Below are 26397 nucleotides of genomic sequence, written 5' to 3'. Positions count from 1 at the left end.
AGGCTCCTAGTGAAACTGATGGGCCTCCCCATTGTGTAAACTTGTTCGGTCGAATCAATAGTCTACCCCTCTCACTGTTGGATAGTGCCTCCATTTGTTTGAACCTACAACAGCCAAAACAACTGCACAAATTTAGTGCACACTTTAGAGACTTGAAATATAAACAATATGATGAATAGGTGCAGCTGAATGTAAAGCTGAAATCTGGATTATACCAATAAATACAAAAGGCATGTATATTAGTACTTAAATCGTGGTATCTTTCGTGCAGATCTGTAGAGGAATCCATCATAAAACAAATCCTGCACTGTACCAAAGACCAGTCACTGCTGCTCCCTCTCCTTGTACAGGGTGATTGGTCTAGTGTCCTCCCACAACTTTAGTTTTCTGCAGGCAGCCTGTGGTAGGTCAACCTGTTCTGCTCTCTATTCTAGACTTTGGGACACCTCTTCCTTATGTAATGGAGATCAGGAAAAGGGGAAGGGTTCTATAGTCTAGCAGAAGAGAACTGGTCAGGGCTGACAACACTGCTTGGGATTTCACTAGGCACTGTTATGTCAGTTCAAAGAGAAATTTAGGAGCTCACTGAATTTCTGGCAGCTCAACAGATATTTTTTTTTAGTACTTACACTGTTTAAGAGAAAATACGTCGGGAAATGAGTATGTATTGCAAAGATTCACTGAATATGCCATTTTACTTTTTTCAAGACATTCACGTTATGGAATTATTCTAACTATATTCACTTGATATATATACAGTAATCCTCCCCTACTCTATCAAAAACTAAAACGAAACTATAATGTACATCCTCTTTAATTAATATTGCACCACTATAACGGAATGTGTGTCGATAACGGACTATACAAAGATGGGTTAGGTTACTGCAGGGAGGGCTACCATACAGGTTTTACAACCAGTAAATACATCTTCCACTACTGGACATATTTAAGGTTGGTCTACCATTAAAACATTTCAAAAGGAAACTGGTGCCTTCCATCTAGCAAAAACTTCCTATTATATATAACTTACTACTATAATTTTAAGTAAATTGTTAAAACCATCTTTGAATAAGAGAAGTAAACATGTAACTGTAAGCTGGACTGCCGAGCAGATCCTTTAATCAGGGTGCAGCAGAGCCCCTAGCCAGGTTACCTAGAAGCACTGTGCTCACTGGTGTCTTAATTGCTTTTGCGATTAAGGTCCAAATGCCTAGGAAGACTGCAATAATAAGCATTAAAGAACACGCAGCCCAAACTGCTTTCCTTTAGGGCTAATTAAAGACTCATCAACCTCAAATAGAGAGGATAGACTATTGCAGCAATTACCAGCAGGTTTTAGGAAACTGGCAAAATGTTTTCGTATTTCACTGCCCCTGCCAAAAAACAAACGTTTTCCCATCAATATTGTAAATGGAAGGGGGAAAAAAAGCAATGCCGCTTACACAATGCAACAAAAACTATGTGCTGTTGCTTTATCTGATCCTCTGAAGTGGTTAAAGTGTTATTACACATTTACCCTGAGGGCCCATTCACACCACATCATCTCCAGACCAGATTGTTTCCGGACCCAAGATGCATCCTTATACGATTTCTGGCCTCATTCCGTTCCAGACCAGACCAGAAAAATACTATGTCTCATTTTGTCTGGTCTGTAATGCACTGGAACGCATGGAAACATCAAAACTGGATACAAACGCACTGGAACGCACCTGAAAGCCGATTTTAAGCTGCTAAAAAATTTAGTAAAAATGCTCCGAAACGTGGCAAAACGCAATGCACTGCGTTCCAGATCTAGTCCAGAAAATGGTGTGAACCTGCCCTAAAACCCATAAACTAAGCAACCTACCCAAAAGGATGACTAGATGCATGCCTGCTAAACTGATAGATGGTCCACCTACTGCAAATTCTATAATTCTTCTCTATTGAGCACCCTTAGGGGGGTTCAAAACCTGTAATAACGTATACCATTTTTACGATTTTACAGAATCGCACAGCTACAATGTAGTGTCATGTGCTAATGGATTTGTGTGACTCCTCTACTTCTTTAGGGACTTTCTATCTTTATAATAAAGCGTCAGATCAGAAGTCAGGAATGCCGCAGGCTGTAAAATTCTGTAATCCGAGGCAGGCTGGTGAAGTGAGAAAACCAGGATGTTAAAAATGGTCAGTACGAAAAAAAAATTCTGCTGGCAGGTACAAAATGCAGGCATTCAGACATCATTGCCCATTTATACTGTTCTGATTGAGCAAGGCAACTCCTGATAGTGATGGAGCTTACCCACCCAATTCCTTCTATTCCTACTGGCCAGTGAGACAGCCCCTTACATGCTGAAGGGCTCTGCTGCTCTTACACAGCGGGGCTTCCAGGTATGGGGGAGCATGTGGATTCCTGAGCGGCCAATTTCTCTAATGACTGGATAAGCTCCAACACTGGGGTAGACCCCTGCAGCAAGGAAGAACGGATAGGGGTGTATACCTTGCTGGGGTGATAAGCTATTAGCAGACATTGTCACAGTGCCCTGAATTGGCAAAGTGACATTATCTCCTTAATGAGACACGTTGTTTATACACACACAGACAAATGAATGTCTGTGCAGCAATGGCAATCCTCAGTACTGGAGGGAGCCCAGCAAAGGCAGACCCGCAGCTTTAAATTACCTTTTTTCAGCGACAGGCCACCACCGCCACCCTCTGAATCACTGTCAGAGTCAAACAGGTCTTTGAATTCTTTTTTATCTTCCTCCTTCTTTTCCATCCTCTTCCTCTTTATTTCGGGGAGATGTAAATCTTCCATCTAACGAGTAAAGTAAAAAAAAAACATTTAAAGTCTTGCCATCAGCCAAATATAAAGTCCATAAAATATTTAAAAAAAATACAGGCTTAAAATTGCAAAAACAAAAGTGCAGTACCTTATAACAGCCTATTAGGATCACCTTAACCCCTTCATGACTGAGGCCTTTTTTCCATTTTTTGCACCCATGTTATATTCCAAATTTTAGGCCTGAAAATTACTTAAAACCCCCACACATTATATATTTTCTGAATGCCAAGACCCTATATAATTAAATGGTGGTAATTGCAAATTTTTATGTAGCGCAATATTAGCGCAACTCCTTATTAAACCCCCAAATTTAGTGACAAATTTAATTAAATGCCCCAGAACACAATAAAATACCAATTTTTTTAATGAATATTAAAGATGGTTAGAACGAGTAAAACGATACCCAACATGCCCAGTTTAAAAATGTGCTGAGGCACTGGAACGGCGAATAACTGCAGTACCCCAAAAAGTCCATAGAAGACGCTTTAAAAGCCCCCACAGGTCATCAATTTAGAGATACCCCAAAATGCTGGCCCTAGAATTATTGCTCTCACTCCGGCGTGCGCGGCGATACCCAACATGTGTAGCGCGTTCGTAGTTTTCATACGTAGGCGCACCCGACGCGTGTTTACATGGCAACGCGTGTGCTCGCTGGGGACTTTAAAATTTTTTTTATTTTATTTTAATTTAAAAAACTGTTTTTTGTTTTTTTTTACTTTACTTTGACTGCTATCACATAGGGGGGCTTACAAGCCCCCCATGTGATAGCAGATGGTGGTGACAGGTACTCTTTAAGGTGATGCTGGGGGTCCAAAAGACCCCCAGTGTCACCTTTACACTGGAAATAAGCTATTGAAGTGCAGATCGCACTTCAATAGCTTATAGCTGGGCTCCAGGAGCCCAGAACTGACAGCCCAGGGACCGGAAGTGATGCAATCTGCATCGCTCCCGGTCCCATAGAACGGGGAGGGGATCGATGAACGGAAGTTCGTCGACCTCCTCCCCAGCTCCCCGCAGACACCAAGGCCCCTTCTTCGGGACACAGAAGCAATCTGGCGACAGGTAAGTCACCAGAATCGCTTCTGTTGTAAAGCCGACAGTCGGCTTTACAAGTTTAAACAGACTCCCGGCGGCAAAAGTCGCCGGGAGTCTGTTTTAACAGCCCCGATGCTGGCGACGTACAAGGGGTTAATGGAATCAGATCACTGAATGCAGAAGTCCAATTCCTAGCTGGTAGTGATTACTGAACATTGCATTTCATTCTTTGTCTTGTGAAAGAGACTGTCAGCGCTCTAAAGGAAAGAATGTGGCAGCTTCTTATAAGAGAAGAGGTAGTATACCCACCTCCCTAGTGGCCTGCGTGTCTGGCCGTGACAAAACATTGCCTGTGTTCCGTTCCACTGCAAACGCAAAAAACAGAGCATGCAGCATTTTTTGCATTTGCAGTGGAACGGAAAGCAGGCAATATTTTGCCACACCCCCCCTGCAGCAATTGACTTCAACGCACCGCCACGCCCCCTCCCAGCCCAGAATGCAGGGGGAAGTTTTGTGAGCGATTGCGGTGTTTTCCAGCAGCTACCGCTCTGGAACGCACTGTAATTGATGTGAACAAGCCCTAAAGTTGAAGGGAATAGCGGAACCATCCTACTTGTTTGTGCAAAAGAGGCAGAGGTGGATAAACTACAAGACTGCTCGAACAGAACTACAAATATTTTGGCAGTTAAAAACAATTTACACATATGCATATTAAACACATATGTAGCCATTGGTGTGGAGTTGTGCTTTAAGGCATAGAAGTACCGTATATACTCGAGTATAAGCCGTCCCGAATATTGGCGATGACTCGAGTATAAGCCGAGGGGGGCACTTTTCACCCCAAATCTCGGCTTATACTCGAGTATATACGGTAAGCTGGAAATTAAAAAAAGAACTGTAGACATGAAAATGATTTACAAAGATATAACCGCCGATCCCATCCTGCTAGATGTTCCGGGTGCGGAACGCTAGTCTCAGAATTGGATTATGTAATCTCTAAAACACAATGGGGGATTCATCAGCAGCGGCCCCCTCTCCCTTGTCAGATCATTCCTACCCCTCGTTAATAACCAGACGATAGGAAGCTCACAAGAAACTCCCAAGCCAGCATCTTTTATTTCCTCTATTTTATTATTTTTTTTCTATTATTGAAGTAGCTGAGCCCTCTGCTCGTTAATCTGCTGCTCCTAATGAAGGAGCTAACGACTGCTGCCACCCTTCCACAGCGGCATCATTAGAGGCTGTTAGAAGCTCCAGGAAAAATGCTTAGCGGTGTAATTATCAGCACTGATGAGAGCCGAAAGCTCTCACACACACTCACCTACGCACAGACGTGTACAGGCACAGCAGACAGCTATCACATTTACCTACAGCAGCCTGCCTTGCGCTTATGCAGACAGGCAGTTTCTCCTTTAGGGGGAACGGACAAATTGCCCCCAATTTCAGTGCTTTCATTAACTCTGCGTTTTCACAGCCCGCAACTTCCTGGCGCCTGCCGGCCGGTGACGTCACTTTGACAGTGATGGGAGGGAACATGAGAACCCTTTTAAAATGTCAACAAGTGTCAAAGTAAAAAAAAAAAAAAAAAGGAGAAAAACAGTCGGCTCGTGCGTGACTCAATGTCTACGCAGCGAAAGCGGTAAATAACGGCATTAAAATCTAAATTTATTACCGCTACAATATTTCTTACAAGGCGCACATACCAAGCTGTCTTCTGACGTCACGAAAAGCATCAACAAATACAGCCTGCCTCTGCCACACTAAATATAGCCCCTCTGCACGTGATGCCTATAGGGCACATATCTGAGCATCCAGAGCATTGAACTCTGATAAATGCACATGTAAGCATTCACTGGCACGTAAGCACAGACGCTCCAAAAAGTAAATTGGATCCATTCAAATTTCTCTGGGGAAAAAAAAAATCTTTGCTGTCCTCTTAAAAACATTGCAAGCACTGAACAATACCTTTGGATCCTGTTAGAAATTCCATGAGCTCCCAACTTCCTGTTTGAGCTGACGACGTTGCCTTTGCTGCACTGAAATCCAAAGCAGTGCCATCAGACCTGCGTTGTGAACTACAGAACACCTCTTCCTTGTACCATGTAGATGGGAAGGTGTTTTGTAGTTCAGCAGGAGAGCACTGGGTAGGCCTTGGATTGGGATTTCAGTACTGTAATCAAATTAAATAGAAAGGTATGGACACACCACATTTCTGGCAGATCAGTTATTGTTCTATGCTTATAGAGTATGTTAAAAGGAAAGAACAAGAGAAAACACGTGTATTACAAAGTAGTACTACATATGTGGGGTTTTAGTTTTTGAATTTATCTTCACGTATACACGAATAGACTGCACTTGTTGCTCTTATGTTAATAAGTTTCGAAATCCAAGTGTTAGAGATTACCTCTATAGTAAAATGACTAACTCAATCGGTAGCAGGTTGGTCCATTAATGGTCATGGGTAGGAGTCCGAAGTCATGAATCATGAAGTCCTAGCTTAAAATGACACTAAACTCAGGAGAGTTAATGGTCCATCACAGGAGCGAGCTTGGAGCGGTGACTACTTTACAACACACACAGGGACCATGAGGAACAAAAGTAGCCCCCCTCCAGAAGGAAGGACAGTGTCAGCACCAATTCAGAGATGATTTGAGGATCTACAGCCGAGTGATCTACAGCTGGGCGGATCCAGCAGCTCGCGGTATACTGCGGCGTCTCAGTATACCACGAGCTACAGCTCGCAGTATACTGAGCCTAGGGTGACAGGAGGACGCTAGTTTGTGTCCTCCCGTTACCCTAAGGAGAACTATAGGGAAAAGACTTAACCCCATAGTCCTCCTTTAAAGTGACGAACTCAGGAGTTAAATCTTAAAATGCATTCAAATACCCCAACTGTCACGTATGCGCATTTCTCCAAGTGACTTATTTCGGTGGTAAGAGGGCTGAAAATCACTGTCCATCTTCACTAGACCGGGAAATAATGATTAACAATCCCATTGCTGCCACCAATTGTCATGTACTCGTGGGCCAGGGAAGGGCGCCGAGAGAGCACAGGGACGTGGGAAGGGCCGCTCGACGCGCAGGCTATCTCCATCCTTCGCTCATCCTCGAAGATCTTCCAGCGCACTAGCAGATCCTCACGAGAACCCCAGAGCACCTTCCAGTACGCAGGAGTGACGGTAAGGCCGTACAACAACACGCACACACAAATGAACTAATCTAAGCTGCCGCCACCCACAACTTACAGGCATGTGGGGAACCTTTCCCTGGACTCTCCCAGTCCGTACACTCTGCGTTCAAGCAGACTGGCACACAGGCTTTGCCGACCACACACACACTGCTCTCACTAGCAGGTACAGGTTAGCTAAACCGGACGCATCTCTGTTCCATTCTGTTTTTGCGCATATATACGGCTCCATACGCGGCTGTGTGTATGAAGCCATTTATTTGCATATGGTACAATACGTGCGTATATGCGCGTCAGTGTGAATGAGGCCTAAAGGTAAGTGCTAACATTAACATTGGGGGGAGAGAAAAAAATTTTTGCCTTTAATGTCACTTTAACAAAAATGTATCTTATTTACGTATCACTCAGCTGTAGATTCTCCAATCATCTCTGAATTGGTGCCGACCGCTCCAAGCTTGTTGCCATAATGGACTACAATCACATGTTTAGTGCATTGTAGTTTATTGAGATTGTAGTCCATCACATGAGTGAGCTTGGAGCGGTGACTACTTTACAACACACAGGGACAATGGGGAACAAAAGTAGCCCCCCTCCAGAAGGAAGGACAGTGTCGGCATGAATTCAGAGATGATTTGAGATCTACAGCCGAGTGATACACAAATAAGTTACAGTATTGTAAATAGTTCAGGTATTTTGATGCATTTGTAAGATCTAGCTCCTGAGTTCAGTGTCACTATTAACTTTCCAAATGTGCCTTATGATACCTTCCATCACTGTTGCAGCAGCACTACAATTGCAAGTTCCTAATTACAAAGATGGTGCAGCATACTGAAACCTAAAGACTTCAAGGTGATTTTTTTTAACATGCTGATGGTATGCAAACCTCTAGGGGTAACTCACAGGTTAAAGGGGTATTCTTTATTTCAGCTAAACTTTGTTTACCATCTCTAAAGCTCAGTAACAATCTAGATTAGGGATTCCAAGTTACTTTAAAAGCATAAGAGATTACAAAGCACCAACACATATTCCGATGGAGCAAGCACTAAACACTAACATTTTACAGGGTATGGGATAAAATGCCACAACAGGGGGTCTTAAAATTAACACAATGGGGGGGGGGAATTATTAACTGTAATGGAGTATACAGGTGAAACTCTAATAATTAGAATATCGTGCAAAGTTCATTTATTTCACTAATGCAACTTAAAAGGTGAAACTAATATATGAGATAGACTCATTACATGCAAAGCAAGATAATTCAAGCCGTGATTTGTCATAATTGTGATGATTATGGCTTACAGCTCATGAAAACCCCAAGAACCCCAAATCCACAACCTCAAAAAAGTAGATTATTACATGCAATCAATAAAACAAGGATTGTACATAGAACAATATCGGACCTCTGAAAAGTACAAGCATGCATATGTACTCAGTACTTGGTTTGGGCCCCTTTTGCAGCACTTACTGCAATTACTTTTGCACGATATTCTAATTATTCGAGTTTCACCTGTATAATGCAATAAAAAGGTGAAAAACACTAGTGAGAGGATGTACCAATGTATAATTCAAGAGAAGCCTCTGGCACAAAGGAGAGTCAGAAAAATTAAGGCACTGCAGGGCCGGGATGGGCAATCAACAAAGCAGCTCCATCAGTCCTGGAATAGATAATGGTTGATGACTGATGTGACATGTAAAATCTATTATAAAAGTGTTTCTACTACCTAGCAGCAGTACACATTCTCAAAACGTCCTCAAAGACAAGGACTATATGGCCAAAATCCATGCCATGGCTGATGCAATCCACTAGCCCATTACTATGCAAATGTGCCAACAAAGGTGAGTGTGAAGTGCTACGTATGGTCAACGACGGCATCAATCCAGCAGGAATTTCATCATTTAGAGTAGATTTAACACTAGACTGGATGGATTCATCAGTACAGTAGAAAACCCCTTGGAGACTGATTGTGCGTATGAAGTCAGCATTTGCATCTCTAAGAACAAAGTGGTTATATGGCTTCTTGTCCATAAGGGACTGGCACTCCATTAGTACCCAGCAGGTCTGGTGAGGCCATGCATACTTCACTGGATTGGGGACAGTGGAGTATAGGAATGGCATCAGAGGTCGGTGATGGGAGGAACTACAGCGAGTGAAACGAAGGTGTAATAACACATTAAAGTGAGACTCCAATTTCATTATCAAAAGTATAAAAAGTATAGTGAAGTACCTCCCAATGTTAGCAATCCAAAGCCAAATAATCCATGGGCCTTTATATAAAAATGTTTTATTTACTTCTGGCTAGGTGAAGGTAATTGTCACACAGCCACCTCCTGTACTTTCCGCTATTTCTACAGAGACTACTACAGAGGTGATGTCTTCAAATTACCCACACTGCTGCTGGGTGCCATTAAGAGTGTATGTATTTGCATACAATCCCACCTAGTAATGCCCACAGATAACCACTAAGAGTAGTTGTCTTGTAGCATGCATCCACTACGGGCTGTGAACAGATGACAGAGTACTTCCCCTTCCGCCCGCTGAAAGGCTCATAAACTACATTTGGTTCCCAAGGAATCACGTAACAGTTGCCAGAAATGTTGTGCGGCTGCAGACCTGCACATCCTCCTGGTCCCCAGTGATAGCTAGAAGTAGTACTTTAGAACTATTTTTTATGGCAACAAAAGCAAAGAATTTGAAAATTATATGTGCGGGTCTAGTGACCATAGTGAGCCCTCAGGGGACATCCGATCAGGTCTCCCTGTCAGTTTTTTAGGCGGATCTGATCGGAAGCCCAATGCAACTATTGGCAGCCGGATCTAAATAGATGTGCGTCCATTTACATCCTATTACCTCCGAGTCCGCCAGGTCCAGAAAGTGTGAATGTCCAGGGAGCGACATCTGTTCTGCTCCGCATGGATCCCATGCTGATCAGAACTGACAGCGACCATTTGAAATGGGATTTCGAGGTACAATCTGTAGAGAAAGTGACTTGATCGGGGAGTTCAGATTTATTGAGATGTCTGTGTTTTTGGTGTGAATGAGACCTTCTGATTGGAAACCATACATGACATGACCATGGCCAGCAAGGCTTACATGAGAAACATCTTTGCTCAGGAACGCTACAGCTTTATCAATCGGAAACGCATCTTAATGTTACAAGCGCCTAAGATGCATTAGTAATTTACATTCCCTTTAACCCCGTGTGACCTGGACCTTATTGCAGCAATTCAGTGAACAAAGGGTTACAAAGAACGTAAACTGAATACTTATTAACAAAACAACAACAAAAACTAAAATTCCAAAACACCCCCCCAAAACAACAAAAAAAAACTAAAAAATTCCAATGGGAGATACAGTTTTATTAATAGACATGTTTTGCTCTCACATGTTTCCATTCCTCTCAGAGCACATACAGCACCCACACAGTAAGCTCAGCATGCTCAAACTGTATCTGCCAGGGAACGTCAATGCAGAGAGACGGGGAGAAGGGCACAGGTGACACCAGCACTCGGTATCCTAGTATGCACTGACAGCTGATGAAGCAAAGCTCTTCCGTCTGATATATTCCCCATCACTAGACAGCACACAGAGCGCAAAACTGCAAACTGGTCATCTTATGCAGTAAAGTGGACATTGTGTCATCACCCTCTGTTGGAGCCAAGTGTATATCAAGTAATCACTGGCTAAAAATCAATGGATAACAAAGCAACTATGAGAAAGCAAATCCTAGTTTTGGAAAAACTACTATGAAGTATAAAGGCATTACATAAGCCACTTAATAATTTAGAGGGTATAAACAATTGCCCTTATACATAAGATGGCAGACAGCCATTGTTTTTTCACTGCTATGAAGTTAAAAGTTTCTTTCCTGCAACCATGGCAACAGTATAGATTTTTCTTTACTTCTGGCCAACTACCAGCACATCTAAAGGACTGATAAGGTGATTTAATACAGGCCCTCCCACTTAATACTTATTTTCAGAAGACTACAGTACATGCACAGGTATGGCCACCCTAGAAGCTTTTTTTTATGCTTGCTGCACCATATTACCAGTATTAAATATAAAGCTTTTTCCTTTAGTAGTGATTTTTGATTTTAATCACTAGGTCTTTGCAGATCAATAATTGCCGAGATAAAATCTCAACCAGAGAGGGAGTACACTGCTTTTTATCTAATCTATAGACTTACATTGAACAGTAAAGCACAATCCTTGTACAGCACTACTAAAACCTGCATGTTTTACTGAAGTGCAACTCTAAACATGAAGGTCTTTTTAACAATGAAGAGCTGGGTGTTAGGTCATCTTTCAGGTTATTTTTTTACTGCAGAGTCCCACCGGAGACATTTCACCCCTAATTTGACATCGCTGTGTCCCTGTGAGAGATTTCCCCTAGTTCCTGTTCGGGTGACACTGCTGTATATGATCTTACCCCCCAGATCATATCCTGGTGATACTGCTATAACCCTAGATAGGACAATTTACCCCCAGATGCGGTCCAGGTGACACTTCTGTAACCCCAGGTGCGACATTTCCCCCGAGATCATATCCTGGCGATTCTGCTATAGCTATGGATAGGACCTTTCCCCCATATCCTGTCCAGGGTGACACTGCGGTGTCCTTGTTTGGGACATTTCTCCCCAGATTCCCACCTGGTGACACAAGGCATTGCAGGACACCCTCTCTAATAGCATCTGCCATACATTACCCTTGAGGATCCACTAGATGCGCCATGAAAAGCCTTAGCTGTACCCCCATAATTCTCAAAAGTTGACTTGCTTTTCTCTAAACTGACTGGACAGATGATGAATATCCTGCTAAGGACTGATCACCTATAGCCAGGAATTTACTACACGCTGGGTGCTGCAGTTTCCCATACCCTAATATTTCCTACTACCGCCTTTAAATCACAGTTTACACACCACATCACTTCTACACAAAAGTTTCTTTGATCACGTCTCAACTGTCCTGTGACGAGATGAGAGAGAGGCACACTGCCTCCTCCTGGTTACATAAGGTACACTGACAAACAGCCAGGGTTTATACTCCTTTAATCCCCTGAGCCACCGGCTCCTGCGATGGATTAGCATTATGTAAATAAGAATTTAAATCCCATGACACAGTCAAACAGGAGCCCCAGCCAAGCTGTGAGAATGACGTGCAGCCACAAACCCACAAAGCCATTTGTGCAAACCCCAAACTACTAGATTCCGCCTAACTGTTCCAAATCAGCAGAAAGATTCATTGCTGCCAGCACCTACAATGCACTGCACGTCTGCTACTCACATGAACCTAACGCAGTCCTAAACTGCCCATACACTGTTAGAATTTCGGTAAATTCACAGAAATCAAATATAATCCTAACAGTGGGTGGCCCTCCTGGCTCAAGATAAGTCTATCTCTCAATTGGTTTTTGTCAAAGGAGGCGGGCCACAAATTGTCAGCAGTACAGTGACTACAACCAATTAGATGGTTATTTTTTGGGTATTCCGACAGTGTCAGCAACCAGCTATCAGAATAGAATAGCCAGTCGGGGGGATTCCTCCATCCATGCTGTTTTAGCATGGATGGTGGAACCTGTTTACTTTATTTACAGTTTATTTTTATTAATCTGGCCATTAACTCATAGATTGCTGTTGCTCATCCTGACGGCTGAACATCAGATCGCTATTAGTTTATGGCCAGATTTACAATATCCTATAAAAGGAAAAACTGGCAATAAAAATCCCTGGTAGTCTTCATTAACATGCATTTACTGTATTCATTCAGAATGCTACTAAATTACTAGTCCTGGCCAAACAGATAAAATCAATAGATTAACTGATTGCTCAAAACTAGATACGAATATGAAACCATCCTAAAAAGAGTCCGGTAAGTAAAGATGGTTAAAAGGAGACCTATGAGGTGGGTGATTTACACTCATCCTCATAGTTTGAGCCGACATGTGACATTGAAACTGTCACTCTTCAGCTCTATTAATCGGGAAGTGAGCGAACACATATCGTCGCTCGCTCTCCGATCATTTCCCTGCAAAGAGCGGTCAATGTCAGTCCCTCCCCGCAGGGATTCCAACTCCGCCCCCTCCCCCCCCCCGATATGGAAGAACCGACAGGGGAGGGTGCAGGCACAGCTGGCTCTGCCTCTAGATAGGCAGAGCCCACTGTCAATGAGCCAGCAGGGTGGATCTCGACAGTATTGCCCGGATCCGTCCTGACACTCTCAGCATATAGCGAGCAATTGCCCGCAATATACTGACCTTTGGGTCACAGGAGGATGTTAGTATATGTCCTCCAGTGATCCTAAAAAGAACTATGGGATGAAAAGGTTACCCGTAGTTCTCTTTTAATAAGCGAGTTCTACAAGTAAATATTCTTTAACAGATTATACTATCAAACAAATCTATTTAGTCTTAGACAATTATAAACTCCCAACAGGAGCTGGGGTTAAACACTAAAATGAGTAAATGAAAGAACAGGCAATCTGAAATTAAATGAGTTTAATTAAAGTAGATCTAAACCCTAACTGGATGACATTTTGTTTGCTAAGCACAGCGTATCAAATAATTGTCATGGTTTTTTTCCGCTAAGATACGGTCTTCCCTTTATCATAATTTTTGTATCTCTATTTGTAGCTGCAAACCTCCAACAGTCTCTTTTAATCACTTCCTGTCTTCATGCACACACTTCAGTGTCGGCTCTACATCATTGCACAGAACTGGCTTCCTGGAACAACAATGGTGGACCACGTCTCAACAATGTGTGTCAGCACGGCCATTTATAGTCTCGGTCAGGGGTGCATGAGACTGAGTCACCCCAAAACAATAAGAGTCTGAACAAGGACCGTCATGGCAGAATTACGGGGTAGATTTCCAAATAAAGCTGCAATTCTCAACAGCATTTAAAATTGCATTACTGTTATACAGCTTACCTGAGATTTCAGTTACTAGGCTGAAATTTACTTCAACCTTACAGTACTGAAAGATAGACACAATCAATTACTGCTACATTCTGAAATCCAGGCAGGACAAAATACTATATCGGTGTCCTGTCCCCCCCTTCCAAATGCAGGATATATATGTGCAGGGCTCTAACAGAGCCTACTCCACAATACCCCAGGCACCCTCCCCGCTGCTTGCAGTAGTGATGACAGCCCCCTTCCCCTCCAGCTGCTCTACTTATCTGGTTGTGTTGCTACCCCTCCCTCTTGTCATCATCATTACTCATAACGCAGGGCCATACATTGTATGTGATGAGATTGGGGGGCCAACCGACATTTGAGGGGTTTAGGAACTCTGAAATGCTGTGGGTTAGGGGAGGCTGTAACATTATGACACAGAGGTCAACTGCATAACATTGATTATCTCTTTAAAATGACACCTAAAAGCGGTGGGATATATTAGGCAGCAAAGGAACATTTTGTCACTGAAGTTGATATGTTGGAAGCAGAAAAAATGGACACGTAAGGATTTGAGCGACATTGACAAGTGTGATTGTGATGGCTAGACGACTGGGTCACAGCAACTCCAAAACTGCAGCTCTTGTGGGATGTTCCCACTCTGCAGTGGTCAGTACCTACCAAAAGTAGTCCAAGGAAGGAAAACCAGTGAATAGGCAACAGTGTCATGTAAGGCCAAGGCTCACTGATGCACGTGAGGAGCAAAGGCTGGCCCATGTAGTCCGATCCAATAGAAGAGCTACTGTAAGTCAATTTGCTGAAAAAGTTAATGCTGGTTTTGATAGAAAGGTTTCTGAACACACAGTGCATTGCAGTATGTTGCGCATGAGACTGCAAAGCCACAGACCAGACAGGGTGCCCATGCTGACCCGTGTCCACCACCACAAGCGCATACAATGGGCATATAAGCATCAGAACTGGACCATGGAGCAATGGCGGAAGGTGGCTTGGTCTCAATTAAGGTTTTTTTGTTTGTTTTTTCATCATGTGGATGGCTGGGTGCATTTGCGTCACTTACCTGGGGATAGAGGTCACCAGAATGCACTATGTGAACAAGCCGGCGGAGCCACTGTGATGCTTTGGGCAATGGTCTGCTGGGACACCTTGGGTCCGGTCAATCATGTGGATTTTAAATAGACAGGCAACGCCTACCTAAACATTGCTGCTGACTAAGTATACCTATTTATGGAAACAGTATTCCCGGTTGGCAGTGGCCTCTTTCAGCAGGATAATGTGCCCTGCTACACTACAAAAATGGTTCAAGAATGATTTGAGGAACACAACGAGTTTGAGGAGTTGACTTGGCCTTCAAATTCTACAGATTTCAATCCAATTCAGCATCTGTAGGATGTGCTGGAAAAACAAGTAACCCACCTTGCAATTTGCAGGACTTAAAGGATCTGCTACTGATGGCTTGGTGCCAGATACCACAGCAGAGGTATAGGGGAGTCCATGCTTCGATGGGCCACGGCGGTTTTGGTGGCAAAGGGGGGATCTACTCAATATTAGGCAGGAGGTCATAAATGCTATGGCTGATCGGGGTGTATATGTACCACACAAGCTCCCTAGGACTGGCACTCAATGTTTGGCGCCTCATTTCACAAAGTATTTCAATGCATTCTTACCCTCTCCTTGCCAGAGATCTCTAGCTGAATCTCTTTCTCCCGTAGTTTCTTCCAGTTAGTATAATATTTGGTCACTGGTGTCCCCTCTTCCTTGGTTTCCTTTTCCCATTTGATCTGTAAAACAGAAAAGACCTGCTATTAAGAAGTGTATGTTTCTTTGGTACAGCTAAATACATAAAATGTATAATTTGCATAAATTATAAAAATAAACAGCAATAAGCTATCATTTTAGTGCGAGGATGGACATCCCACAATCCTCCAGCTGTTGCATTACAAGTCCCGTGTCTTTATAAGACACTGGGTGGTTTAAGACACCATAAAGTGGTTTATAATGCTAGAAGTCCAATTTTATACATTTAATAAAATAATAGTAGTCTCATAAAAGTTTGGCATATCCAAGTATGCTTTGCCGGTGTCTCCACTTCTGACATTTAAAGAGTTGTAAATACATAACCAGACTTCGTGCACCATGAGTTTTTTTATGTTCTAGATGTAATAATTAGTGTGCAACATTATGTATTGCTAAAACGGGAAGAAACCAGAGGTTTAAAGTACACCTGTCCAGAGGGGTGGGGGGCTAATTGGATAGTCTATTAGAGGGTGCCTATACTTTTACACCCCACTTTAGCAAGGTCAATGTGATTGTCAACATTAGTAAACAGACTTGCACGACTTCCACCCATGTGACAGCACCTGGTCGCTGAAGCCTCAAATGCAGTCTAGGTAGGAAGGTGACAAGCTGCAAGCTCTTTTATATGTGAAACAGTGTGATTATTAGAGTGGAAGGGGAGATCAACGTCAGAGGAGTGCGACATTGAAGCCTAGACAATGTGATAAGTTGGCTCACCATTTTTGTTTTTTTTTTATACCAAGAGGTCTGCTTTAAGAAATTAGAAGAAAAAAAAATATAAAGGAAGATTAACTGCTAAACATCAAAAATGTATAGTCACATGAGTACATGATGATGTAAACAGCACACGTGTAAAGTATAAGAACATATGCATCTAAAAATGTACACAAAGGGCCCGTTCACACCAGTGCAGTTCGCTATGGTGAGTTAAATGCATGTGCGTTGGTTCACACTTTAACATGCATAGCAATCAGGCATCACAATAGACTAAAAACCATGCATGCAGCATTGTCAGCAGCCTTAGCGCACCGCACAGTGTGCCAAGGTGGTGCGTTGCAGTGCCATTGAGGATAATTGGCACCGCATCGCTCAAACATGTTAAGGCACCTCATTAGTACGGACAGGCCCAAAAAATTTAAAACCGAACAATGGGTGCGAGGGTGGGTGCGTGGGAGGGAGAGAGGGGGAGAGCTGAAACATATACCAAATCAGCCACTACATCCAATGACCAGTGGGCTGTGCAATATTAGTTTGCCTCTTTAGATATACTGAGAAAAATAAATCTTTCTGAAAAAAGGCCAATAGTTACTAATTGTGAAACAAATCTTGTGTCAATACATCAAAGATCAGGCTGTGCGGGGGAACACAATGACTGTGATATTCCCTTGTCCCCCAGTGACAATGCAACTGGAAGCTGTTAAAAAACAATAAAGAATTTCCCTGTAATAATTAGGCCTCCTGAGAGCGCTCAGTCCGCTGTGTGCCATTCCTAAGTTACCTACAGGTGTCCTTTGACGTCATCTGACAAATGGAAGCCCCAGGATTTCCGTCAGACAACACCTACATGTGCGTAAGTAAGTACTGTATGCAAGAACAGATTAAAGTTATTGAAGTAGCAAAACTCTTAGTGTTTCCAGGATTGTATGTATATGAACATGACCAGCTTACTGTAATACTGAATGTATGTATAAATATTTATGTAATACATAATATGGATATACATGAGGAAAACAACATTTGCTCATTACATGCATATGTTCTTTTTTGTTTAGTAGTGCTGCACAATGACTGACCACTACTTCTTTCTCTCAGCTGAATCAGGTTGCATCTGTCTAAAACTTTCTATCAAGCAAAATTTTTCCTCAACAACCTATAAAGCTAAACTTTAGACACCAAAGAAGATGCATGTGCATAAATATTAACCAGGCACTTTTCTTTCCTGAAGTGAAAAAAAAACGAAAAAAAATTGTATTTGCTGTATTGCTTCCAGTCAGTCTGTGGGAGGGTACATATTGCTGTCACCGAGGGCGAAGTAAGACTGTTCTGAGTGATGTGTGGGTGACCAGCTTTCTTACGCATAACGTATCTCCTTAGCGGAGTGACCACCCACTTTACAGGCTGACTAGGTGTTAAAAGGCAGTAAAATCAGCATCTGCTTATCTAAACGGCTACATAGGACAAAGGCATTTTATGTAGGAATGATCAAATCTGCCATGAGGTCAGTTTTAAAGAGAATCTAGAATAGTGGGGGATCATCGTTTAGAGTGGAAAAGCATTTAAACTTTTATTTTTTTTAAACTTCTATACATGCATATAATATAATATATACACATATACAAGTTTAAAGTATTAATTTATTACATACCAAAGAATCCTCAAAGCACTACAAATTGGAGATCTCAAAGTAGACCGGCTTGCTTTGCAGCTCCCTTGGTTTGACTGAATCAGTCTGAAAAGTGATGTCACTGCTGTGAGGACTGATTGAGTTCTATAAGCAGCAGCTTCAACATCCGATACAATGCTTCAAAAGAGAAAATGACACTACAGCTCCCTCTGCTGGGCAGAAAGAGGACTACCTAAAACTAAAAAACTATTTTATACTTAAGGAAGGTATAGTCCGCCCTCCAAAGACAAATAATAAACACACACAAATACTTAAAGAAAAATCTGCATTCATTATTTTGTATTTGTGCAATGCTCTGGCTCCTGCAAACTCTCCCTCCCCTTGCTGAGGTACAGACATTCAGTAACAGGGACAGGAGGAAGAATGAACGGACTGTAAGTGCAATTACATCACTGCACTTGTATCCCATTCAGAACTACAAGTCCCTTTGTCAAAGGATCTGTGAATGGATGAAGTGGCTGTGTTGGCAGACAGCTTATACATACACTAGAATGTCAAACAATTACCAATCAGTACAAACAATACCCCCACATGATTAACATATTGCACAACAACGATACATAAGGCAACTACAACGTGACCACTACAAGTTGGAGAATGGAAGGTTCCGCTGTCCATCTGACACCTACATCACATCTGAACCTGTCCCCACAATAAAGTGCCCAGGGCTGCAACAACTAAATCGATTATTGAAAAAGTTGGCAACGTTTTCAATCATCGATTAATTGGCTTCCGATTAGTTGGCCCTGTTCACGGCTCCGCACACACTGCGTGCTGCACCTTCTCTCCACCTCACGCTCGCCGCTGCCAGACCCGCCCGCATCCACGCTCCACACGGCGCACCTCCTCCCCACATCCAAGATCAACACAGGGACGCGGGGAGAAAGAGGAGCAGGTGTGGGGGCATGACAGCCGCCGACAGACAGGCCCGATCTCAGAAGCAAGTTGCTGGAAGACTGCTCAGTTAAGCCCGCACTTTCCCACACATGGTGCTCTATAATGTATTGCTGGGATTTGCTGTACTTCTCTATAGCTGGTGGTATTCTGCATTGCGCTGTATAGAGGACTACAAATCCCAGCAATAGTATATTGTACAGTGGTACAATGCCAAATACCACTAGCTATAGAGGACTACAGAGCCCAGCAATAGTGCATTGTACAGCGCAATGCAGAATACCACCAGCTATAGAGAAGTACAGCAAATCCCAGAAATAGTACATTGTACAGTGGTACAATGCCAAATACCACTAGCTATAGAGGACTACAGAGCCCAGCAATAGTGCATTGTACAGCGCAATGCAGAATACCGCCAGCTATAATGTACTATTGCTGGGATTTGTAGTCCTCTATAGTCGGTGGTATTCTGCATTCATTGCTGTATAATTTTATACTTTTCATTTCACTATATTGCACACCACACTTTTTTCTTTCTTTTTTACTTCCACCGCTCCAAGTTTGCTCCTGTGATGGACTACAATCTCAACACAAACTAGGATTCCCATCACTGGAGCCATTTTTTAAAATGTATTTTATTTTTTATCCAATTAATCGAACTTAATAATCGGCTAACTAATTGATTTTGAAAATAATCGTTAGCTGCAGCTCTAAAAGAGCCAAAGTGCAAATGTGGCAATATAAATACTTACAAAGTGAAAACCCCTTAAAAAAGAAAAGGAGGTATATAGTATACGATATATAAAAAATGAGATGGTGTGTACTTTATTTGGATTTTAGGTTTACTGGCTCTTTAAATGAAAGGCGCACTAGCCAAGATTGGAGACGTTGAATGCAGGACATTTCAACTCTAGCAATGACATGCCAGTAATCAGAATGGAGCCCCTGACGTCTCTCCTCTTCCCGCAGACCCATACAGACCGAGCACGTCTCTAAGTGGCACCACTTGCAGTCCCCCAGCACAGCTCTAGCCTACTGCAGAGACCACAACACGTGGGCGTCTATGATCTGACACTTTCCCATTGCCGCTGTCCCTGCGAGGTGGTGCCAGAGTGTCTGTGGATGGCTTCTAGCACTCCCAGCCCCCTGATTTATATTACCAGCAGTCTGCCATTAAAATATTTATGAAGGCATTACATCCGTGCGTGCTGTTCTAGGGTTGCAGAGGAGATCAGGCTCCGTCAGCCAGCAAACAACAGAATGCTAATTATCAAGATTTATCTGCTCCCTTTGGAGACAGAGGTGCCTGCAATGTACTGCATTGCAATTCGTGGGAGGTCCACCAAGCAAAAAAAAAAACAGGGTCCAAGAGCATGGAGGTGGGCCTGATGACAATTATTGACATCCAGGGGACGGAAGGTCATTCGCCGGTTTTAATATCACAGTAAACGGATACGATTACACTGAGAGCATCCTACACATTATCCTGATGACAGTAAATGGCTTAGCAATTTCCTCTGCACTAAACACTGTCATTTGCTTCACACGTAGTATATCAGGTGGTGTGTACCCAATCTGACGGGATCTGCATGCTCACCTGTCTTAGGAGCAGAACTTCACAGGCTGTGTTCAGTTACAGGGTGATCCCATGCAACAAGATACAGTCAAATCCAAGAGATCAGACTGACACTATGCAAGGGAGCACACCAGGGTAAATGCAAAAAATAAAAATAAATTATTGAATATTAGTAGAAAATGGTTTAAATACGGGTTTGGAATAAAGATGGTGTGCAAGATAGGCTGCGCAGAAAGAACAACTCAGCCTTCAACAGTCTGTTGGGTGTAGCGGAGCAAGGTTTAAAGCCCGTGACACACTGCATGCGAAGCCATGCAGAGCGAAGCAAAGCCGTCAGGCAGAGAGCTTCGCATGCAGTGTGTGAGCGGAGTGCAGCCAGAGGAATGCCTGCATCTTCAGCCAATCGGCTCGCGCATAACAACTGGATGGCCTTCACATCGTGGCGCGCGGGTTTATACGTGGGAGCCGATTGGCTGAAGATGAACTTTTTCATCTCGGAACTCTCAGCTATGCGAGCTCTCACAAGCTGATGTGCCGAAAAGAAAATTACATGACACAGCTCGCGAAGGCAGCGCACCACCGCTGCATGCTGCTTCGTGTGCAAGGTAGTGTCACAGCCTTAATACTGACTCCCGATGCTGGCGACGTACACTGTACGTCGTCAGTCACGAAGGGGTTAATGTGACCCCGTCATGAATACCATAGTTGACACAAGAACACCCTGCAAAGATAGACTGTACCTTTCTCATGGCCTGCATAGCCAAATGCTGCTCCATTCAAAGTCCAACATTTCACAAGTGTCATTCCCCTGTGTGTCCTGCAAAGCCCAATGGTTACTTCCACTGACCTCAACATCACCTGGTATACATTGGTGACGGGGAGGAACCAAGAGACAGACGTTCCCGGAAGTGACAGTTTCCCAGCAGACTTCAGGGACCAGTCTTCTTGAACAGGGCAACATTCGGTGGTATGGGTAGAGGGACAGGAAAGTGTTCAGTTTTCATTTACAGAACATTCATTTTGTCATCGTTGGTATTCTTAACATGTCTAAAGACCAAGCAATGACACCTTCCATCTCCGGCACTACCTTAGCAAGGGGAGCTCTTTGCTGGGAAAAAATACCACATACCCTTAGAAAGTATCTGCTGCAGATGCTCCGAGTGTGGTTCTGTGCAAAGCTGGCCATACACTGAGCAAAGTTCGGTCAGTTTGCGATGACCTGGCCAGAGCCCATTCAGTGGGTGGCCGTGTCGGCAGCCTATCAGCTTCAGAAAATCAAAGGAGCCAGGCAGAAAATTCTCTGCTGCAGTCCCTGTTCGGGGATTCTGACCGCAGCGCACCCACTTCTGTCAGAACGCAAAAGCCACAGCGGGAGATTCATCCATTCACACTAAACAGGTGTCTCTTAAATGTTTTCTTTCAGCCCGCAGGCTCAATGAAAACAAAATCAGTGTATTGCCCGCTTCAGAATTCATTGTCTCTTGCTGTGTACTTTGGTATTAAGAAGAACTCCAGGTAGATTTTTTTTTAACCCTTGCAGTAGTAAGGCAGCCCCACACTGCAAGAGTTCATTGCTCATCTTAGTCTAGGGCTGAAGCTAAAATTATACTCACCTGATCCTCGGTAACGAGTTGCTCTTATACCAGTCCCTGAAATGTTTCTCCTCTGCAATGGTCTAAGGTCCCTGAGTCATCGCGTTCTATACACTGTGTATAGGCCATGAGGACGCTGAGGGACACTACACTGCTCCAGCGGAAGAGGAGACACTGTGCAGGGATCGCTGTCACACCCGGCCAGCTCGGAGGATCAGGCAAGTATAACTGTTGTTTTCAGCCCTAGAGCAGAACAAGCCGTTAACCCTTGCAGTGCTGGGGTAGCCCCGCTGTAGGGGTTAATAAAAATAAATTTAGCAGGAGTTCTTCTATAAGCTAATATTTATTTGGCCGTTTAGTAACGTATGTCATAGCTGCTCAGGGCGAATTCATCAGGTATGGTTCACAGGTAATAAGGCTGCCTCTAAGAGTAAGATCTGTTTTTCAGCCAAGCTATTGTTGTCACTACTCTAAATGAATCCTCTGTATATTCTAAATCTAATAGGATGCAAGCACCCCTGGTTTACATTTGACTTACTTTGTGGACAGGACTTGGCCACGCACCGCTAAACGGAAAGAGCCACACATTCTGGGAGAGCACAGTGTTTATGGCATGCAAAATGTCACAGTTGTCTACTTACCACAGCCTCCCTGTCAGACACCCCAAAGGTGCACTTCTGCCTTTTGCTAGTTATGTAGGACGAATTCTCTTGGATCTTCTCCAGCAGTTGGCGCATTGGCTTGCAATAATTGGATACTTTGCATTCCTTCAGGAAAGATTTCAGCTGCAAGGACAAAAAAAAAAAATTTTATACAAAAAAAATTCAGTGCCGCTAACGGCTTGCCAGCAGAAATCTTCAGGAACAATTAACTGATAAGGGACACAAGGATAGGATACAACATGACAACACTTCGGAGACATAAAAGTACACCCATCACAAACCTAAGCAAGTCAAAAGATGAAGAACGAAGATAAACAGAGGTTACCTTCAAGTAGAACTTCAGGGAACTTGCTTTTTTTTTGGATAGAGCGGGGATAAGTTCATACTGCCGTCACGTTTTATTATTCTGTCCTGGTTAGGAAGATTTAAAACACTTCATGTGCCAGTGACACAACAAGGAGTGAGGAAAGCACCCCAAGAGGGACACAGACATCAATAACAACCTTCCCAACTCTACTGGTTTTACTGCCATCTGTGTCCACATTGCAGAAATTCTCCTCACTTCCTGCCCTGGAAACATAACAGGAAGTTAACAGAATTCTCCACAACGATCATAGAGTTCTTGTTTTAATTACAGTCCCTGTTTGGCTGGAGTTCTACTTCTGAGAAGACCGCATGTCAGAACAATCAATAGAGCCAGATATCTAGGCTATTGAAGTTATACACAACCGTACACAGACCTTGCCTGTAAAAGCAGATCTCGGCACTGCCCCCAAACCAATTCCCACTCGGTCCTTCAATGTGGTGGCCAATTTAACCAATAGGGGGGCCCACCAGGAGTTCAATGGACAAAGGAAAGATTTATGCTTTAAGCAAGCCGCCACCGGCCACTGCTGCCAGAAGAGAATGATGACCCGCAGATGTCCCGAGACCCCCCAGAAGACGTGTATGTATAAGAGTATTTAAGATCCCTTTAAATATACTGCAGTTGTGCTTTAAAGCAGAACTCTGGGCAAGTCAAATCTTAACTGTTGCAGTGTGGGGCTATCCCCACACTGCAAGGGTTAAGTGCTTGTTTTGTCCAGGAAGTTAAAATAAAGCTCACCCGAACCACTATCCCGGCTGGCTCCTACACAGCTCCCCCTCCGCTCCAGCGATGGTCCCTCGGCATCCTCACGTTCTATACACTGTATAGAATCTTAAACCGCTGGAGCGGAGGAGGAGCGAAACTGAAGAGACCGGTCTAAGAGCAAGCTGGGATCGTGGTTCGGGTGACCATAACTTTATTAACTTCCGAGACAAAACGAGAACTTAACCCTTGCAGTGCAAAGGATAGCCCCACTGCAAGGGTTAAGATTTTATTTGCCCGGAGTTGTGCTTTAAGGAGAACTCTGCTTAACAATTACCAGTATAATATTAAAAATTGAGCTGCTCTTTCTTTAGAGAAGCAACACATTTTCCATCTGGTACCAGACACCCTGAAAAAATTGTGTCTGTGCCCACCCTCTCCCCTTCTATTATGTTTACTGCTGACATACAGTATATTGCCAAAAGTATTGGGACACCCCTCCAAATCATTGGATTCAGGTGTTCCATGAAATTTCCTTGCTACTAAATACTCCACGGTCAACTGTTAGTGGTATTATAACAAAGTAGAAGCAACTGGCAACAGCAGCAACCCAGCCCCGAAGTGGTAGGCCACGTATAATGACAGAGCGGGGTCAGCGCATGTTGAAGAGCGCAGAAGTCGCCAACTGTCTGCAGAGTCAATAGCTACAGACCTCCAAACTTTAGCATGGCCTCCAGATTGGCACAACAACAGTGCGTAGAGAGCTTCAGGGAATGGGTTTCCATGGCCGAGCAGCTGCATCCAAGCCTTACATCACCAAGTGCAATGCAAAATGTGGGATGCAGTGGTGTAAAGCACGCCGCCACTGGACTCTAGAGAAGTGGAGACGTGTTCTCTGGAGTGACGAATCACGCTTCACTGGCAATCTGATGGACGTGTCTGGGTTTGGCGGTTGCCAGGAGAACGGTGCTTGCCTGACTGCATTGTGCCAAGTGTAAAGTTTGGTGGAGGGGGGATTATGGTGTGGGGTTGTTTTTCAGGAGTTGGGCTTGTCCCCTTAGTTCCAGTGAAGGGAACTCTTAAGGCATCAGCATACCAAGACATTTTGAACAATTTCATGCTCTCAACTTTGTGGGAACAGTTTGGGGATGGCCCCTTCCTGTTCCAACATGACTGCGCACCAGTGCACAAAGCAAAGTCCATAAAGACATGAATGAGCGAGCTTGGGGTGGAGGAACTTGACTGGCCTGTACAGGATCCTGACCTCAACTCGATAGAACACCTTTGGGATGAATTCGAGCGGAGACTGTGAGCCAGGCCTTATTGTCCAACATCAGTACCTGACCTCACAAATGCTCTTCTGGAAGAATGGTTAAACATTCCCATAGACACACTCCTAAACCTTGTGGACGCCTTCCCAGAAGAGTTGAAGCTGTTCTAGCTGCAAAGGGTGGGCCAACTCAATATTGAACCCTACGGACTAAGACTGGGATGCCATTAACGTTCATGTGCGTGTAAAGGCAGGCGTGCCAATACTTCTGACAATATAGTGTATCATACATAGATCACAAGAAGAGAAGTTTCCTTTTAATGAGTTTTTCCTTCCTGGTTCAGACCCGCCTAGCTATGACATTCTAAAGGGGAACAGTCTGACAAAGGAACAAAAAATTTCAGTCCTGCATCGGTGACCAATGTCATTTTAACAGATAGATTTCTATTACATAAAGGATTTTCATTTTTTCATTTTTCTAAATTGTTATGATATGTGGTCATTTTATTTTAAAAATAACAAAGTCTTTCTCCATTTTTTCTTAAAAACCTCAGGAGCCGCAGACAGCCTGGGGGTCTCCGATGTGTCAACGTGTGGTCTAATAGATGACGCATGAAAAAAGGAGGGGGACAAGGGGGGCAGCTTTCCAAATTTCCGTGCTAACGTCAGCTCTGAGCGCTCGGCAGCCTAATCTGTGTGTGACCCGTACAGCACCGCATCTGGTTCTTCTTAGACGCCGTTACGTGTCTATCCCATTTCCAGGATCCGCGCGTTTTATAGCCCAGGCTAAGAGGGCGAATTAAAACCCCATCTCGTGTGTCGGCCTCACTACACCTGGCGACACGGAATGAAATAAGTCTCATTAAAGGGAAACTGGTTTGAAATGAGGACCTGCCAAAATTGCTGCATTCCAACAATGATCACTCATGCCCTGCAGAGGCATAAACATTCACAGCAAGTAGTACAGAATGCCCTCAAAAACTATGTGCCTTTGGCCATCTATGGCAGGCCTTCTTAAACTTCCTCCACTCGTGACCCCTGTTTGGCCGAGGACATTTTTCGCGAGCCCAGCATCGGACAGTGTCTTCCCCCTCCGCTAGCGTTGGTCGATGTCTCTCTCCTCTCCCCCTCTTAGCTTCGGTCGATGTCTCTCTCCTCTTCTCTCCACACCAACCTCCCCC

General features: G+C 43.7%; 1 protein-coding gene across 1 annotated transcript in view; it reads right to left on the bottom strand.

Annotated features, from left to right (window-relative positions):
- The window catches only part of NOC2L (NOC2 like nucleolar associated transcriptional repressor), a 97443-nt gene that overhangs the window by 8847 nt on the left and 62199 nt on the right, over nt 1-26397 (bottom strand). Inside the window, exons 15-17 of the mRNA XM_018557516.1 lie at nt 22857-23000; nt 15620-15733; nt 2659-2794 (exon numbers count right to left, since the gene is read on the bottom strand). Of these exons, the coding sequence (XP_018413018.1) occupies nt 2659-2794; nt 15620-15733; nt 22857-23000 (394 nt within the window). The remainder of the gene's footprint in view (nt 1-2658; nt 2795-15619; nt 15734-22856; nt 23001-26397) is intronic.

Source organism: Nanorana parkeri, unplaced genomic scaffold (assembly GCF_000935625.1).
Source record: "Nanorana parkeri isolate BGI_ZX_2015 unplaced genomic scaffold, ASM93562v1 scaffold287, whole genome shotgun sequence".
NCBI classification, from domain to species: Eukaryota; Metazoa; Chordata; class Amphibia; order Anura; family Dicroglossidae; genus Nanorana; species Nanorana parkeri.
This window is presented reverse-complemented; position numbering and strand designations above follow the sequence as displayed.